Here is an 18,218-nt window from a genome sequence, read left to right on the forward strand (position 1 = left end):
ATACAAGCTCGACCGATTTACATAATTTTATTACAAATTCATCGAAAAAAATTCTTATAAGCAAATAATTGTCTCTTACCTGTTCCACCCACAGATTCGTCGTCATGATCTGATTCTTCAGATTCTGTAACAAAAGAGAACGTAGTTTTTATAAAATCGTATCGAGTACGAGAATGATTTAACGAATTAACTTTTTCTTTTTATTCCTCTCATTTCTCTTCCTCTATATAGACACACACGTACACACACTCACACACACATACATACGTACATACTTTCTATCTCCCTTTTTCTTTTTGTTTAGGATATTTTAGAGAAGTCCGAATTCCATCTCCCATGGAAAGCCTGGCCGGCTTTTCATTTTCTCTTTTGTGGCTGTCGTTGACAGTACATTGTAATTTCCGGTTCCAGCGTCGGCTCGCAACTAATTGGATGACCTGACAAGGTCGGTTCAGGGTCTGTTTAGAACGTATGTTCTTTCCTGAACGGAAGTTACTCTCTCTCTCTTTCTCTTTCACTTTGAACAGAATATATGTCAAATAATTAAATATTTCTGTTAATTCTATTAAATATACCATTGATTAAATTCGGCATTTTCAATATATAATACAACTGATTAAACAATACAACATTTTTTATTAAAAGTTTTTATTGAAAATTACTTATCGATCGATACAATAATATTGCATTCCAGTAGTATATTATTGCATAATGTACTATAGTATTGTTTATTTACGTTATACGATACTACAAATTCCGACATAATTTATCGGTCAATCTAAAGTAAAAATATATGTGATAATAATTTGAGATTTCTATCTAACAAAAATACACATACACACACACACACACACGCTATAAACTTCCTATCTTCTCTCTCTCTCTCTCTCTCTCTCTCTCTCTCTCTTTTGTCCTTTTTCTATAAATTATGCAAGAACATCGACGACCAGACTTCGGAACGATTAAAATGCTAATCGTACGAAATTGGATTTAATCGATGAGTAAGGACATTTGACTCGCAGTTTTATAGCAAAGACCACGTCGTCGAGCACAGGTTGTTCGTTGGAGAGGTGAATTATTTTTTGTCGTCGTCGTTGTCGTCGTCGTCGTCGTCGAAGGTGAAGGTGGAAGAGGAGGAGGAGGTATGAGTAAGAAGAGAGAGAGAGAGAGAGAGAGAGAGAACATTTACATGCAAATGTGGTAACGCTGGGACAGGTAACAGAGTTTTTCTTCGTTTTTTAAATGACACACGAGCGCACGTGCAGAAGTAACGAGCGACGCAGACACGGTACTGTTCTTTGCGAAAAAAATCACTCCCTTTTTCTTCCACCTTCGCCCTTCCACAAACCTGGACTATGTCGACTGAAAAAAAGAAAAAGAAAAAAAAAAAAAAGAAAATTTTATAACTCTGTCAGATTTTGTGTATTAACGTTATTTTCTCATCCTCTTTCTCTTTCGCGTTTCTCGTTGGAAAATTTTGTTGCCGTTGTTCTTGTTATTCCTGTTATCGTCGTTGTTGTAGCTTTCTTTTGCTTCTCGTTTTATCATAAGCAAACTGATGTTACTTCCGTGAAATATTTATCGCCTCTTTCATTGTAATTCGTCATTCGAATTATGTTTATTTGCGTATGGTCGTTCGAAGTTAGTAGATATAAATTGAAGAAGAAGAAAAAGTAAAAGGAGAATTTAAAAAGATCTTTCGTGGTTCTAACAGGAAGAAGACACTTTTAAAATTTGCAAGAATCCCATCGATGGAAAAGCAACGTCTCGATAGAAGAAGTTTTAACGAGTTCGTACGCCTTCTTACGGAGTAAAGTCGAACGTAACTCGAGGGTGGTTGTGCAGACTGGAAAGTGGTCGAAGAGCTCCGATGAAAAGCGAATAAGGGATGATTTTACGCGCGAACTACGCCACTAGGAATAGCGCAACGCGCGTCTAACCTTCTTCACGTTCGCCATTTTTCCTCTCGACGATTCGGTATTCATAGTTACCGGCAGCGTCGCTACGTGCTTCGCATTTTAAAACGCTGACTGTTCTGCCGATTTATTTTAAAGAACCTTTTACCTTCTTTTTTTTTTCTTTTTTTTTTTTCGAAGAAAGACGATTTTATTTCATTATTTCCTTTTCTATCTCTTCTTTTTTCTTTGAAGAATACCGATTTGGTACGAGACATTACGACGAGTCGTCAAAGTGTTTTTATCGTCTACGTAAAAATAATCGTTCGTTCGTTCGTTCGTTCGTTCGTTCGTTCGTTCGTTCGTTCGTTCGTCATAATATCCTTATGGCGAAATCTAAAAGCACTCGATAAACGATAACAACGTAACGTATCGTTTTGAATCGATCAAAACGAATCGTGTAATAGGAAGTTCCGTATCTATGCTTACGCGGATACGTAGTTAAGTTTCGAGAAGACCAATCGATTTTCGAAAATTCGCTACTACCATCGAGGTAGACCCTTTGCCAACAGGGCAGGAACGAGCCAATCGGCTTTAACGTTGCGTTTGATCGATCGATCGCTTTGATTACCAGTTTAGGGCTTATCGCTCACCGTTTGTTCGTTCGAGCAAGCGTGTACGCTCGCGTTGACCCTTATTCGGCCGCACAGCCCTCTCTAAATCAGGGTCACTCGGTCGAAGCGTAAATAAGATCAACGAGCAACGAACCCCATCGACGTCGACGTTATTTATCCTTCGGTATCAACTACCGACGATGGCTATTACTACGATTACTATGGTGAGACGAGTTCTACTCGTTTACACGTACGCGTTTATAAATTTTACGCGATAAAAATTCGATCGATAGCTATTATAAAATAGCGATAATAGATCGAATCGATGTCGGAAACCTTTATCTCGTTTTATTTAACTCGATAATCGACTTGATCGTGACACTCCATTCTCGATTTTTCACCGAGCTAAATCGAACAAAGCGGGAAATAGAGAAACGATCGAACGCTCGTTTTTCCTTCTACGTTTTATCGTTTTATCGTTTCATCGATATTAACGCGTTAATGCGTAACTCGTTCCTGCTCGACATTGATATATATATATATATATATATACATATGTATATGTATCAACACGCGCGCACACATATATATATAGATATATGTATGACGAAGAACACACGTTATAAGTCTTGAAATTAGTCATGCCAGGCTAAATCCCAGCGAAACCAACACGATTAGCTTCCAGGGATTACGAAAAGCTCTTGTGTCCTCTCGGTACTGAGGATTAGACACGAGTACTTCCCTCTACACAATTATCCAACGTGAAATTTCCTTACATTGGACATTTATCATGAAAGTAACTTAACACAGATCTACATACTTACGTATTTACCTATCTCCGATATTATTATTTTTTTTCCCTTTTTTTTTTGTTTTTTTTTTTTTTTTTTTGTTTTTCTGTTTTTTTTCTTTCTTTTTTTCTTTTTCTTAACTTATATCTTTTATCCCATTTGTTGCGAGCAACATCGATTAAAGGAAAATCATACTCGAAAATAATCGAGCTAGTAGTTATTACGATGGTATATCGTTATGTTTCTCGTTACTTTCACCTAAATATACGAATAAATTTAATTATCGAGGAGAGCGTAGCATGTACGTGACAGCAAGACTATACTAACGGAGTATTATCACGATCATACGATCGGCAGCTAATTAATTTAGGTTTTACCGATGGATTATAGACGCAAGTGTAAGCGTTTTATTACTTGATGGTTAATTTTCTTGTCCTTTTTTTTTTTCTTTTTTACTTAATTAAAATGTTATACGTACACAGTAGTAGTGAAATTAATTTGTAATTTGAATAATTTAAATAACTAGCAGCAGCACGTAGACGAATTTGATGAAAACGAAGGTAAAGGTTAAAGTTTCGGGTGACGCTAGGAGAAGATAAAAAATTGGGGGTGAGGGGTGAAAGGAGGGAGAGGAGAGAGAGAGAGAGATAGATAGAGAAAAAAAACGAATGATTCGTCAAAGCAAACGGTTAATTGAAACGAGTAGGAACGTCAATGTTTGGCCGGTACTCATTGCGTGAATTTCATTAGCGGGACCGCAGCGTATTACGGTGATTATACGGTTAGCTAATTAATCCAGCTATTATTCTCACCCGTATACGCGCTTTTCCGGCGTCGCGTGCGTCGCGAGCTTGTAATTAACTTCGCGGAAATGAATTTTATCATCAGAAATATATCTCTGATTGTTTGACCGAAAATCGGTTTTCGATTTTGCTTTCTCTCAACTTTTTTGTTAGCACTTTCCTTTCTCTCATTTCTTTCGCGTGTATGTACGTGTGTGTACGTGTTCTTTTCAATTATTCTTTCGTTGTTTGTTTAAAACGTTCTATTGTATTTTTCTTTATTTACAAAATAAAAAAAAAAAGGAATATCGATCTGGAATTCGACGAGAGTAAAAAGAAAAGAAAGAAAAAAGAAAGAAAAAGAATAAAAAAGTAAGAAAAGAAAGAAAATGACATAATTAGGTATTATTATAATACATTATACGCCAAGTGTAGTAGTAGTGTGGTAATGCTAATGGTGGTGGTGGTAATGTTAGTAGTATAGAACGAATTGGGTCAGACAATGAAAGAAATACAGAGAAAAAGCGACAGGCACGGGAAAACGTGTTCGTGAGTAATTGTTTCGGTAGTTAACATATTCAAAAGTCGGACTAAATCGTGAAATCAGAGAGAGGGAGAGAGAGAGAAAGCGAGCGAGCGAGTATATTATACAAGAGCCAAAGGTGGTGGTGTTCTCGTTATTCGGCGTCGTAAATAGAATCGAACGTGACTCGAATGGGCAAAGACGTTTTCTCGTAATTTACAGGGAATGCGACTTTTATCGTCGAAACTCGAGGAATATAATTTACCCGTTGAATATTCAATACCGAGACTAGCTAGATAATATTGAAGGAGAGTGTTCTTGGCTAACGAGAGAAACCTGAAATTATTCAGAAAGAGAGAAAGAGAAAGAAAGAAGAATATAGTCAATAGGAATGGTTAAAAGAAAAGTATAAAGAACAAAATCTAATTTGTTTCGTTATTCGAGGATAGAAGAGAAATAGGAGGAATGGAGAGAGAGAGAGAGAGAGAGGAAGAGTTAGGGATCGTTGAAAGGTGTATAAAAGGAAAATTTTACGAGGTAAAAAGAAAGGCAATGCCAGTTGGACAAGGGGTAGCAACGACAGCCGGTGCCACTTGCCAGCTCCGTGTCCAATATGCAAATCCTTGCTCTTCGTAAGCGAAGAAAATATATTCTATAAGAAGTGAGATTTCCCGAGTAGCTTCGTTTACTACACTATGGCTCTCTTTCGTCATCTTCTTCTTCTTCTTCTTCTTCTTCTTCTTCTTCTTCGTTATTTTTTTCTTTTCTTTTCATTTTTCTTTTTCTCTCTCTCTCTCTCTCTCTCTCTCTCTCTCTCTCTCTCTTTCTTTTTCTTTTCTTCTTTCGTTATCTTCCTTTTTTTCTTTCTTTTTTTTTTTAAATCTCCAAAGTCGAGACGCAATTACGCTCCGTTCTACATTTTATTTAAATTTTTGCGATGCGAGAGATCCCGACTTATATGCTGCTGTAAAAGGGAGAATTCTCCATCTTTCTCTCTCTCTCTCTCGTTATTCTTTTTTCTATTTCTTTTTTTCTTCTTTTTTTTGCTCCTGCAAAGAGCTGCCACGGTGTAGACCATTAGTCGCTGAACTTCAGCTTTCATCGTTCCTCTCTCATAACTGCTTCTATGATGTTAATTCGTTATTAATTATAGCGAACCTTTCTCTTTCATAAGCACACACACACACTCATATATATATACATATATGCATATACATATCACACAAATATACAGAACGGCTTTTAAATGACTCCGATCATCGACCCCTTTGAACAACAATTAATCGAATACGGAAAATCGACTATTTACAATCATTTATAGCATGGATATTCATTTTCACGTGTAAACAGTCGAACAAATGTAATTAATTGATACGTATCGTTAATCGATGCCATCGAAAATTAATATTGAAACGAAATAGAAACGCGGTGATCGATAGATCACTCGAATGACGATAACGTAGTGACAGGAAAAAGGATTAGGGATCCTTTTCACACCTACGATAGAAAAAAATAAAACAAAAATTGAACGAGCAACATAGCTTTTTCCAAAATATTTCGCAGTACTCGAAAACTGCCGGTCGGTAAACCAGTAAATATTTTGCAGTCGACGGCACAGTTTTTAAGTAAAGTTTCCGCAGATATTTTTCTCTCCGAATGTGCTGGGATTCGCGACTATCTCGTAAAAAAAAGTAAGAGAAAAAGAAAAGAGAGAGAGAGAGAGAGAGAGAGAGAGAGAGAGAGAGAGAAAAAATCTATATTGAAGAAGAATGACCGGTAGAGTATCAAGAATTTATACAAATCGGTAGAGATATCTGTCAAAAACAGCTGTTCCTTCATTGATTCATCGCGATGTGGAAAATTGAAAAATATGTAAATATAAAAAGATTCCTTGGTGACCCGACTCTTTTAGAACTTCCAAACTGTTTGTTTCTTCACTCTTCGGAGAGTGTCACTAGATATACTCTAGATATAACACACACACACACAAATACATAAAATATGTTCTATAAAAAAATTCTCAAGATACATATCGCATCGATGTATAACATAATATTACTTCAAACGTTATATTTCTTATATCTTCGAACATGACAATTTCGATTTATAAACTCCCTATGGTTTTCTTTCTCGCGAACACGAATTTCATAGTTTGTGTATAGTGATAGGGTGGTGGGAAAGAGAAAGAGAGGAAAGAAAACAGAAAAAGAGATAAAAGGAAAAAAAAAGAAAAAAGAAAATAAAAACGTAAAACCACACATTTTCGCCGGCAAATGCATAATGAGATGATCCCGTTTTACACTTGCAGATCTACGCCGGGCACATGCGCTGCCGGCTGCTTTCGTGGTAACACATTTATGTATATGGACTTATAGCTAGTAGCGAATGCTAGTCGGTGTATCTACTTTGTATATGTGTATGTCTATATATATATATATATATATATATATATATATATATATATATATATGTTTAGACGTAGCTAGGTAGGTAGCTAGGTAGGTAGATAGTAGATGCATAGAGAAAGAGAGAAAGAGAGAGAGAGAGAGCGAATGGTTGGGTGGGTGGGTGGATGGGTGGGGGGAGATGTGAAGGGTGGTAGGACGCGAACGCGGCTCTTTCGGCCGACGCCTATGAATAATGCAGAAAGTGTGCGAGTATGCCATGACGCATGACGCTACTTCGTTTACGTTTGTATACACGGCACTCAGAGAACGTCATATCCCATGAATCGACAACGAATTCGTCCTTCCGAAACTCCTTCCCTCTTCTTCTCCTTCTTCCATCTCTTTCTCCTTTACTCATTCTATGTATATATGCGTATGTATCTATATATGTGTGTTTGTGTTTGTGTATATATTTTCTTTTTTTTTTCTTTATTTCAAGTTAGCAAAGAAGACCGAGAAAAGTCTGGAAAATCTGATTCCCTTCTCGTCATAGTCGTTTTAACAGTAGCTACTGACGTATATCCGTCACATAAGTTTTTCGTGAATCGATGAGACTCGATCTCATTCGCATAATCCTGTATCTGTTATCTCTCTCTCTCTCTTTCTCTTTTTTATCTTCGTAATAATGCAGTTTTGTTCTCATCTCTCTTTTTTTTTTTTTTCATTTTTTTTTTCTTTATTTCTTCCTTCCTTTCTTTCTTTCTCTCTCTCTCTCTCTTTCTTTCTTTTTTCTCATAACGTAGATATCCAAGAAGAATTTACATATTTATGAAAGAAAGAGAGAAAGAGAAAAAGAAATCTCGGCTCAATGTTTTGATTGAGTGCATAGAAACGAATGGTAAACGTTTTGTTGGCGCTTAGCAAATCGCGATTGATTTTTTAAAATTTTCAAATTACAAATTCGATGAAACAAATGTCGCGTCTATTTTCTTCGGATATTTTATTATCTCGACAGATTTTATTATCTCGTTACGATGCTCCAATTAATCACAATCGTCGACATTCGTTGAGAATTGGATGCGGACTTTTTTTTTTTTTCTCTTTAATCAATCGTAATTATCGCGATAACTCCACTAGAAGATTCACCGATGTGGGCTGACGTCGAATCGAAAAATAAAAGAGGGTTCAAAAGATGAGAGAAAGTAGATAGATTCAAAATGGATTAAGGATGGATTCGTCGATCAATTGAGTTAAACGGGATAATTGATTATTAAACCGAATTAATTCGTTAATGGCATACATATAAAAAAAGATAAACCTCAATTTCAATCTTCAATTTTTTTAAAACGAAACAAAACTCATCATCGGTGACATTAAATATTTAAATTTGAAAAGGGATAAACTTGCTAAACCGACACGGATCGAATTCAAATGTTGGTGATTTCGGTGGTGAAGTTGTTAGTAGTCGAACGAGTATTTACTCACTCACTTACTTACTTACTTACTTACTTACTTACTTACTTACTTCGGATATAGAGATAAACGTATAGTGTTTGATGAATGAGTACAGGGTTCGAACGAAAGCTATTACTCGGATAGGCAAAGAGAAAGAGAAAGAGAAAGAGATAAAGAGATAGAAGCGAGGATGGTCAAAACGATAGACCATCGGAGGGAGGGCCTTTGGAGAAGTTACATAGAAATCCACTCAACGTTTGTCGTGATCGGCACTACTCTCGGATTTCTGATAGAATCTTGTCAAAAAAAAAAAAAAGACAAAAGAAGATAATAAAAAAAAGATAAAGAAGAAAAAAAAAGTGAAAAAGAACTAATCACCGTTAAGTCGTTTACAGCTTGCATTTCTTTCACGTTTGGTATTCGCGATTAGTACGTTCATCGTTTTTCAACTTTCTAATAAGGGAGCAAGATGAATCTTCATTCAAGATTTCAATCTTTCATCCTCTATTTAGAAATCTTCATATACATAGATAAATATAAAAACGTATAATACGTAGATCTATACGTTTCGATTTAAAGAAATTTTCTATCCGAAAGTGATGCTTCAATTTTTATTTATCTCGAGAGCCACGTAGATATCCTTTTTCCTGAAGATACTTGATATATCGTAGAAAGGCCAAGCTTCCATTTCCTTAAATCCATTTTAACGAAATATTTCAAGAACGGTTACAGGAGCGTGCGGTATCGACAGGTAAATAACAACCCCCTTTTTTTTTTACATAACGTCAGATTGTTCCTTTTATCAAAATCGAAAACGTATTTTTTGTTTTATCGAACGACGTACTTACGTTACGTAGTTTATTTCAAATGTATTGAACCTTTTATTTTTTTATTTTTTTATTTTTTACATATATCGTGTATACGAATATAGACATAACATCTCTGTGTTTATAATCTCGTCTATTTTATCAGAAAAAAGGAGTATAGCGGGTTAAAAAAAAAATCCTCTCGAATGATCATGATACATATCGATGGGAAAAGGATGATACAGAGAAGAGACAGTGGAAATAATCGGGACGATTTTTGTTCGAGGTTTCTCGGTCGTACGAATAGGCGGTTGAGCAGGCATCGAACGGTTAACGAAAAAAAGTCCTCGTTTGGTCGAATCGTTAGCGGCGCCGTTATGTTCCATACGAGGCCGTACCGCCTCGGGAACAATATTATATCGATTGCAACGGAACGATATGGCTTGAATAGGAAACAAAAAAAAGAAGGGAAAGAAAAAAACAGAGAAAGAAAGAGAAGCCAAGAACGTATCGTTAATCTCTCTTTAAGTAGAACCTCAACGAGACGAATTTAAGCGAATAAATAGGAGATTACTTTCTTCTTGTATTTTTCTTTTTTTATTTGTTTTTCTTTTTTTTTTATTACTATTTATTACGTTCTAAAAAGATGTAATAAATATTGATAAAGGGTCGTTATATTACGAAATAATTTAACTTTGACGGAATATGAAAAAAAAAGAGAGAGAGAGAGAGAGAAAAGAAAAAAATGTAATTACGATCGATCTGTCGTTCTAATATTTTCGTCGATATATATTTTTCTAAAAAAAGAACACGTAGACGATTGGAAATATATAATACACGAAAACACTTGGCGCCAAGGCTCTGCATCGTCTGTCTTCGATATTTCAAGCGAGTTATAAATTTTCAGTTTTATCGCATTCGCACACATGCATGCTCGGAAACACAGACGGATACACATACACGGAACAAAGAGAAAGAGAGACACACACATACATACGTAAAGGACTCGAGGTGAAACCGTGAGATTTAATACCGCGAAATTTTATACCTTCTGTGTTAGAGCGACAGAGTCGCATAAAAATAAATTCTTTCGGATCCTTAAAAGGTTAAACATGAAAAATTCCGAAACGTTCATTTTGAAACGTTAAAATTGTTCGTCTGTCCCGTAGAAAATTTATTATAACGTTAGGATGGGTTTGTTAGGAAAATTGAATAATAATCGAATAATCGTATTATAATGGAATCAGGTGGAAGTCAGTGACGTTATCAAAATTCTATAAAGATGAGTCGAGGTTTCGGCCCGGATGGGTGACAGCTGACGGAAATTATAATGAATCTCATCGTAGCATCCTCTCTCTCTCTTCCTCTCTCTCTTTCTCTCCCTATCTTACCCCGTAGCCTATGCTTACTTGTATAACCAAGAGACGGTTTACTTGCCGTCGTCTATCGCAGCCATTAACCATGTCGACTTCGATCTTCATTAAAGAGTCGAGATCGACGAAGTTTAAATAACCGGTGAGATGCTTCGAGCAAAATTTCCGTGACTATCGTTCGTCACTGTTTCCGGATACTTTTTTTCTTTTTTTCTTTCTTTTTTTTCTTTTTTTTTTCATCCCTTCTTTCTCCCTTTATAACTCTCGATAAATCTCTCTCTCTCTCTCTCTCTCTCTCTCTCTCTCTCTCTTCTTAATTTTTCTCACAAATTTCAAATCGATACGATCTTAAAATGAAGATACTTAGAACCATCGGAGTGAATAAATTCATATTGATTTCAGCAAACCGATCGGATTAACGTCTAATCCACGGCATGCTTTAGGGCTATCGATATCGTTATTAATCCAGCATGGAAATTTAGTTGGCGTAGTAGATGCTAGCTTACAGCAAACGTATTTACCAAGCTATAATATATTATCCAAAGTATAGAGAGAGATAGAGATACCTTTAGCATCGTGCAAAGTACCTATCTGGAGCTTTCGGTTATTAGCGCTATCAAGGTACAACTAGAGTCGACCATTAGCTGCTGGCCGTTCTAGTCCTAGATATGTGTATATACATATACATACATACATACATACACATACACGCACGCACGCACACACACACACACACACACACACACATATATATATATGCATTTGTCCCTATAAATCTATATTTCAGAACGAGCGACCAAGTAAACGAGCATTACGTATTCATATCGAGAGGAAGAACATTGTCCAATTCTAGCATCTTCCTGAAACTGGCCTATAAATTCATCCCTTTTAATACCCTAATCATTTAATTCCGCGATCATCCTCCTCCATCCTCGTTAAAACCTTTCTATGAAACGTTTTTGATTTATGAGAGAATATGTGCATCGACTAAGGGTACATTCCTCCCAAATGTATTTCATCCTCTCGCGCAGACACCGTCGACGCGCGAAAGGAACAAACGAAACGTTAACCGTCCTTGAATTAAAAAGCCCGAAGGAACGTCGACGTGAATTTTTTGGTTTGTTTGTGGGTATATATGTGTGTGTATAAGCGCGCGAGCGCACGCTTTTTCTCCCCTCTCTTTTCATTTTTCTTTTTGTTCTCTCTCTCTCTTTCTTTTTTTTTGTTCTTTTTTCTTTTTATAACACGATACGACCAGAGATAAAATTTTCGAAGGGAATTTTGTATATGAGAATAAACGATAATTACGTTTCTACGTGTGTCACTCGTTGTAAAATATCGTTCGGGCTCGGTCAGAGAAAATCATTTGACGTTAGTTCGCGAATGGAAATTTTTGAGAAACGCTGACTAGTAAGGGATTTCCTAGAAAAGTCGTAAAGCTAAAACCGACAATAAAACCGTGCCATTAAATGCAGCCGGATTTTAGATAAGTGTAGAACTTCGCGAATAGACGAGTTTTATCGTCGGGCACGTTGTCCAAACGAGTTGAGTGTAGAATATTTGAAATTTATTTTTCCTTCTTTTCCTTTTTATTCTTTTCGTTTATGCTAAATCTTTTTCTTTCTCGTTGTTTTCTTTTCTTATTTTCTTATTTCTTTAAATAAATAATCACGATCGCGTCAGAATTAATTCTGAGAATAGATGTATAGAAAATCGTATGATCAAAAAAGAATTTACATCGTTCGGAAGTTTCTTTTTTTTTTCGAATAGGTCATTACGATCGTGTCAAAATAATTAATTTGAGAATAATACACGGAGGGTAATCGTTCGAGCAAGATAAAGATCAAAAAATCTTTCCATATCTCGGAAAACGTGGAAGCCATTTTAACGAAGATAAAATTTCATATTTAAGTCTTAAAACATTTAATCCTGTGGTTAAAAACGTATTCCCTATCTGGGACATTCGATATAAAAATAAATAAAAATCAGAGAGATAGAATATTGATAAGTTTAACCTATGGCCAACGAGGTGGATCGTGTGTACCGACGAAAGGCTTTCCCGAAATAGGGATTGGAATCACAATGGCGTTTAATTAAAACGTAGCATTCACTCTGACCGTTACCAGAGTACTCTGCTGGCTGGTGAAGTTACCTCGCGGTATTCTGCCTGAATGAATTTAGCTGAGAGTTACGCGTATATATGTATTTATGTATGTATGTGTGTGTGTATGTAAGGATCTAAGTATGAATGTATATATGTATGTACGTATATATGTGGAATACACACGAGAATTTCCTTTTTCTTTTTCTCGCATTTTCTTTTCTTTCTTATTTTTTCGAATTTTTTTCTTCTGTTTTTTTTTTTCTGTATAAAATATCGTCCCAATAAAAATGAAGCGGATCGTGATCTTCTCATATCGTCAAAATTAATCATCGTAGCTCACATTTTTTTTCTCCTATATCGTGACCTCCCTATGTATAGTTCCAGAGATTTTCCAAGAACCAATTAATTACGGATTTCTCTAAGTGCTTCATTTCCCACGTGAGGTTCCTAAAGAACAAAGTTCCATATCGTCGTTGTCTCTCATTTTTCACAAGCTATCTCTCTCTTCCTCTATCTTTCTCTTTCTTTCTCTTTTTCTCTCTCTCTCTCTCTCTCTCTCTCTTTATTTCAAACAGTAGATACAGTAAATTCCTGTCTATCGGATTAGCCTACTTTTAGTCCGCTAACATCATCTAGATAGAACGCTAATCTAATCTAATCCAAACTGACCTCCAATTTAGGAATGCTGAGAATCTCGATTTGTACTAGTGCTATGTGTAAACGACTATAGTCGTATAAAGAGACATATATATATATATATATATATATATATATATATATATAAAACACATATGTATATATATATATAAAGTTTGTGTGAGTGAAAATGAGAAGATACATACATATATATGAAGAGAGAGAGAGAGAGAGGAAGAGTAGCTAATGTGCATAAGCTCCAATGAAACGAGTGAGCTTCCGCATGCCTGTATCATTAGTGCGGTTTGATATGGATCCGGAATTCCCTGTTTACTTTGGTCGAAGGAAGCGGAAGTGTTTTACTTGATGGATGCTAACCAAAATTTCCTCGGCGAACAGATTTCGCACTTTCGGAGAATCATTTTATACAGAAATCTCGTTTCATCGGTTTTATCGTGAAAATTTTTCGACCTAATGGATGTTAAATAAGAGAAGCATTGTGGTATACAAAGTTTTGACGGATCGTGCTATTAATGTCGAACGAACGTTAAATGGATCACTTTGGTGAAGTAGATAAAGTGATATTGGTTTCGTATTCGTTAGAGAGATGAGTCTTAAAAATCGAAAGAAAAAGAAAAAAGGAAAATAATGATTAAACATATAAAACAATATTCACTATATACGTACTACCACATTTAAATATTAATATTGTCTGTTTAACCAAGGTAAATATTTATTTATCGTCCATTCACCAGTGCGAACTATTTACATGCGTTCCGGTAAAATGTTTTGAGACAGTTGAAAATTTCGAACGTATTATATATGGTTTATACGAGAGCTATGAGAGAGAATTTAAAAGAGAAAGAAAAAAAGAGAGAGAGAGAGAAAAAAAGAAACCTTCGTAGGAAAGGAGGATAAACGTCTTACGATTTTCGTGTTCCACGAGAATCCTGGGCGGCCGTGACGCTCCATAAATTCGTTCGAGATAAAAATCTTGGAATTAGTATTCCGAGTGGCGTGTCCAGAGTTTCCAGCTTAAGTTTCGAATCATAGATCGAGAAGATTTCATAGAGTGAGAAAGAGAAAAAGTAGAGAGAGAGAGAAAGAGAAAGTTTTGCCATTCGTTTCGATGGCTGATCATTAATCTACCTCTTCTACTTTTTCTCTTTTTTTTTTTTCTTTTTCTTTTTCTTTTCAATTCCCTTTTAATTTTTACCTGTGCTACAAGCATCTTTTTTTTATTTTCATTTTTATTTTTATTTCTCGCATTTATTTACTTGTAATTATATGTTTCTTTTCTCTCTCTCTCTCTCTCTTTTTCTTTCTTTTCTTTTTTTTTCTTTTTCTTTTTTTTAATTAACGACGACGAACGTAGTTAACGTAAAAGATCAGAGACTGCCTCCAGTGCAGTCTCATAAATCAGTCGATCTCGATTAAGAAGCAAATCGTAAAAGAGAGAGGGTGACGATGAACGTTTAACCGAGCGAGTCGTTCTTCTTTCGAGAATCTCATTAACGTTAAGCTACACGCACGCGCTACGCTTTAATTAAGTTCGCCGCTCGTTATCCACCTTCCTACTTGGCGAATAAGAAACGGAAAAATGGAAAAGAGAAGGAGAAAGAAAGCAAGAAAGAAAGAAAAAATGAAAGAGAAAAAAAGAAACAGGATAGAAAGTGAATTAAGCGTCACGACTTTAGACGAGTTTAGAGTAAAATTACGTTGTTAGTTTCTTTCGAGAATTACAAAATTTTTAGATTGAAATTTTTCAGGGAAAAAACATTTTTTTTCTTTCTTTCTCTCTCTCTCTTTCCTTTTCTCTATTTTTTTTTTTAATTCATAATAATCCTCCCCCAGCGAAGTAATAACCACGGGAGATAGATTCTCGCGAGAGAGAAATTACGTTCGAGTGTTTTTTATAAAATTCTTCCCTACCTTATCTCCCGTTCGCATAAAAATTTGTTCCTTTCATCCTTCATCGCGCAGATTAGAATTCTCTTATTCTTAGATTTTCGAAAGCAGAGATTTTTCTTCCCATCTTTCTCTTTTTATTTATTGACGTTCGCTTTGAAGAATGGGAAACGCAGCGATGTGAAAACGGCAGGCAAACGGAAAAGGTGTTCTTGCAGTAAGAAAAGCAAGGAAAAAGGGATGTACGTGTAAGTTTCGAGAGTGATATCACTACCAACTAGTTCCTTATGTATGTATATATATATTTTTTTTTTTCTTATCAAAACACCACTCTTTTCAATATACTTTTTCGAAAAACATTAAAAAAAAAGAAAGAAGAAAAAAGAAGAAAAAAGCTAAAAAGAAGAAGAAAAAGGTAAAAAATGGGCCGAGGTGGGGTAAGCTTTAGTAGAAGGTTGAATCGTACAAATGTTTTCCAACGTCGCGTGTGAAGATCGATAGTCGGTAGGTAGAGAATAGTACACGTATGTATTACCCATCGATACGTATATTATCTCGCACCAGCTGCAGCAAAATTTTGTAGTCAGCGCGTAAAACGAAACGACGTCGGTGGCTGGTATGTTCTCGACGATGTACATAGTAAAAAGGAGAGGAGGAAAAAAAGGAAGAGAAAAAGAAGAAAAGAAAAAACTATGCAAAAAAAAGAAAGGGAAATGAGAAGAACAAACGGGCGGCTCCCTGCGTGGAGGAAATAATTGCGTGCGCGTTAACATAAATTTTTATTAGTTACTTAATTTCTCTGGCAATTTAAATTTATCGCTAAGAAGAATCTTTATCTCTATCTCTATCTTCCTATCTCTCTCTCTCTTTCTCTCTTTTATTTTTCTCCTGCCATTGTTTACCTAGAAAAGCAATTTAAAAAAGTCGCGACACGCTGCCACGAGTTTCTCCTCTTGTTCGAGCAAGTATTTGCCATTAGTTTCTTTCCTCTTCTTTCCTATTTTCTATCCCTATCATTTCCTTCTTTCGAGAGAAAGGGAAAGAGAGAGAGAGGGAGAGAGAGACAGAGAGAGAGAGAGAGAGAAAGAGAGGGAGAAAGGGAAGAGGGGAGAATACAAAGCTTCGTAGGAAAAAGAGTTTTATTTTTGTTTCGACTCGCTCTGTAAACACAAAAGGAGGGGGTAGAATTTGGCCACACGCATCGGCTCGGTTACATGTCTCGTGAACGTCGAAGCAACCTTTCCGTGTTTCTCTATATTGCAAAAAACGTTATCGTACTAGTTATTTGTCTTGCAACGTGAGTACAAGGTATATGTATACGTGCATAAATTCGTTCGTTCGTTCGTTGAACTCGTATAAATGCATTTTTGTAAGGAAAAAAAGGATACTTTATGATATAATAATTCTCATATTATATATATGTATATGTACGTATATATTAATGTTGTAATACTTTTATTCCGACAGAAATAATTTCCGTAATAATTTCGTTAAAACTAGGAGGGAAAAAATATCAGTTCGAACAAAAAATAATGGTAACAATAGAAAAAACAACGAACGACAACGACAATAATAATAATAACAACAACAACAACAATAATAATAATAACGATGATATAACAAGCACGGAGTCTCGTAAATTATTTTTTTTATTCTTTTTCCTTTTTTTTCGGAGAGAAGAAAAATTTTTCGTAAGCACAGAAAACGAATAACGAATTCTCGTCGACGATACTAACGTTCTCTCTGGAAAAGTAATTTCCCTCTCTTTCTCTCTCTCTCTCTCTCTCTCTCTCTCTCCCTCTCTTTCTCTCTCCATCTCTGTTTTTCCCTTTCTCTTCACGTGGCTAGGTATACGCTTTGAATAGTCCTCGACGCTTGGTGCACACTCTCGAGAGATATTATTAACCACCTGGACTTTATATCGCGCAGGCTCATTAACCCCCGAGGCTGAAAACGTTCGACCGAAAACGACGATCTCTTACTCTCTCTCTCTCTCTCTCTCTCTCTCTCTCTCTCTCTCTCTCTCTCTCTCTCTCTCTTTTCTCTCTTTTTCTCTTTTTCTCTTTCTCTCTTTTTCTTTCTATATATATATATATATATATTTCTCTCTTGCGCGCGTTTTCTCTCGTGGGAGTTGTTCAGTAAATTCGCAAGGGATTTGCAGGCGTCGTGGAAAAGTACCACCTACCGCCTGTAGTTCAAAGAACCACCATTGCGTATTCCGTTTTGTACATAGTTTTTACTAGTAGTAATAATAGTAGTAGTAGGAGTAGTGGTACTAATACGTCTTTGTATGTGTGTTAAGAAAAGTAAGAATTTATAACGCCAGGATGGAAAATGATTTTCACGTTGTCGTTATGGGGTGTGAAAAGAAGAACGACAGAGAGAGAGAGAGAGAGAGAGAGAGAGAGAGAGAGAGAGAGAGAGAGAGAGAGAGGGAGAGAATTAATTAAGTAAGAACGCGATAAAACGCGTTAAACGAATCCAATTGGGAATTCTTGTCTATAATAGATACCACATTCTTGAAATTATATATATATATATATATATATATATATATATATACACACACACATTTTTTTATCTTTAATATAATATTGATTAAAAATTGCATAACTATTGGAAATTATTCAAATGATTGATAAGTAAATAACGATAAAATATCTGACGTTTGATATTTAACATATTTCAAAAGATTTGCAAAAAAGTCTTCCCACCTTTTATTGTATATTCTTCTCTCCCTATGACGTAAATCTGTTCTTCCGTTATCACTGTATTCTGGAGTACGCATTAATTGCGAATGGAAGGTGAGAGAGAGAGAGAGAGAGAGAGAGAGAAGAGAGAGATGCTGAGTGATGAGGGTCAGCGATCGATATTTGCTGATTCCGCACGTGCGGATCCTTTGTCGTCGGAAATATGAACGGCCTTGTTCGAAATCGCATAT

General features: G+C 35.8%; 1 protein-coding gene across 6 annotated transcripts in view; it reads right to left on the reverse strand.

The window, feature by feature from the left end:
• Window positions 1-18,218, reverse strand: part of LOC127065472 (acetylcholine receptor subunit alpha-like) — a 126,834-nt gene that overhangs the window by 83,569 nt on the left and 25,047 nt on the right. For 5 of the 6 annotated variants that reach the window (XM_050997864.1, XM_050997863.1, XM_050997862.1 and 2 more), the window contains one exon: window positions 80-124. In XM_050997864.1, the coding sequence (XP_050853821.1) occupies window positions 80-124 (45 nt within the window). Of the gene's footprint in view, window positions 1-77; window positions 125-18,218 lie in introns of all 6 variants that reach the window. The other variant, XM_050997865.1, reaches the window with a different exon arrangement.

Source organism: Vespula vulgaris, chromosome 8 (genome assembly GCF_905475345.1).
Source record: "Vespula vulgaris chromosome 8, iyVesVulg1.1, whole genome shotgun sequence".
Taxonomy (NCBI): domain Eukaryota; kingdom Metazoa; phylum Arthropoda; class Insecta; order Hymenoptera; family Vespidae; genus Vespula; species Vespula vulgaris.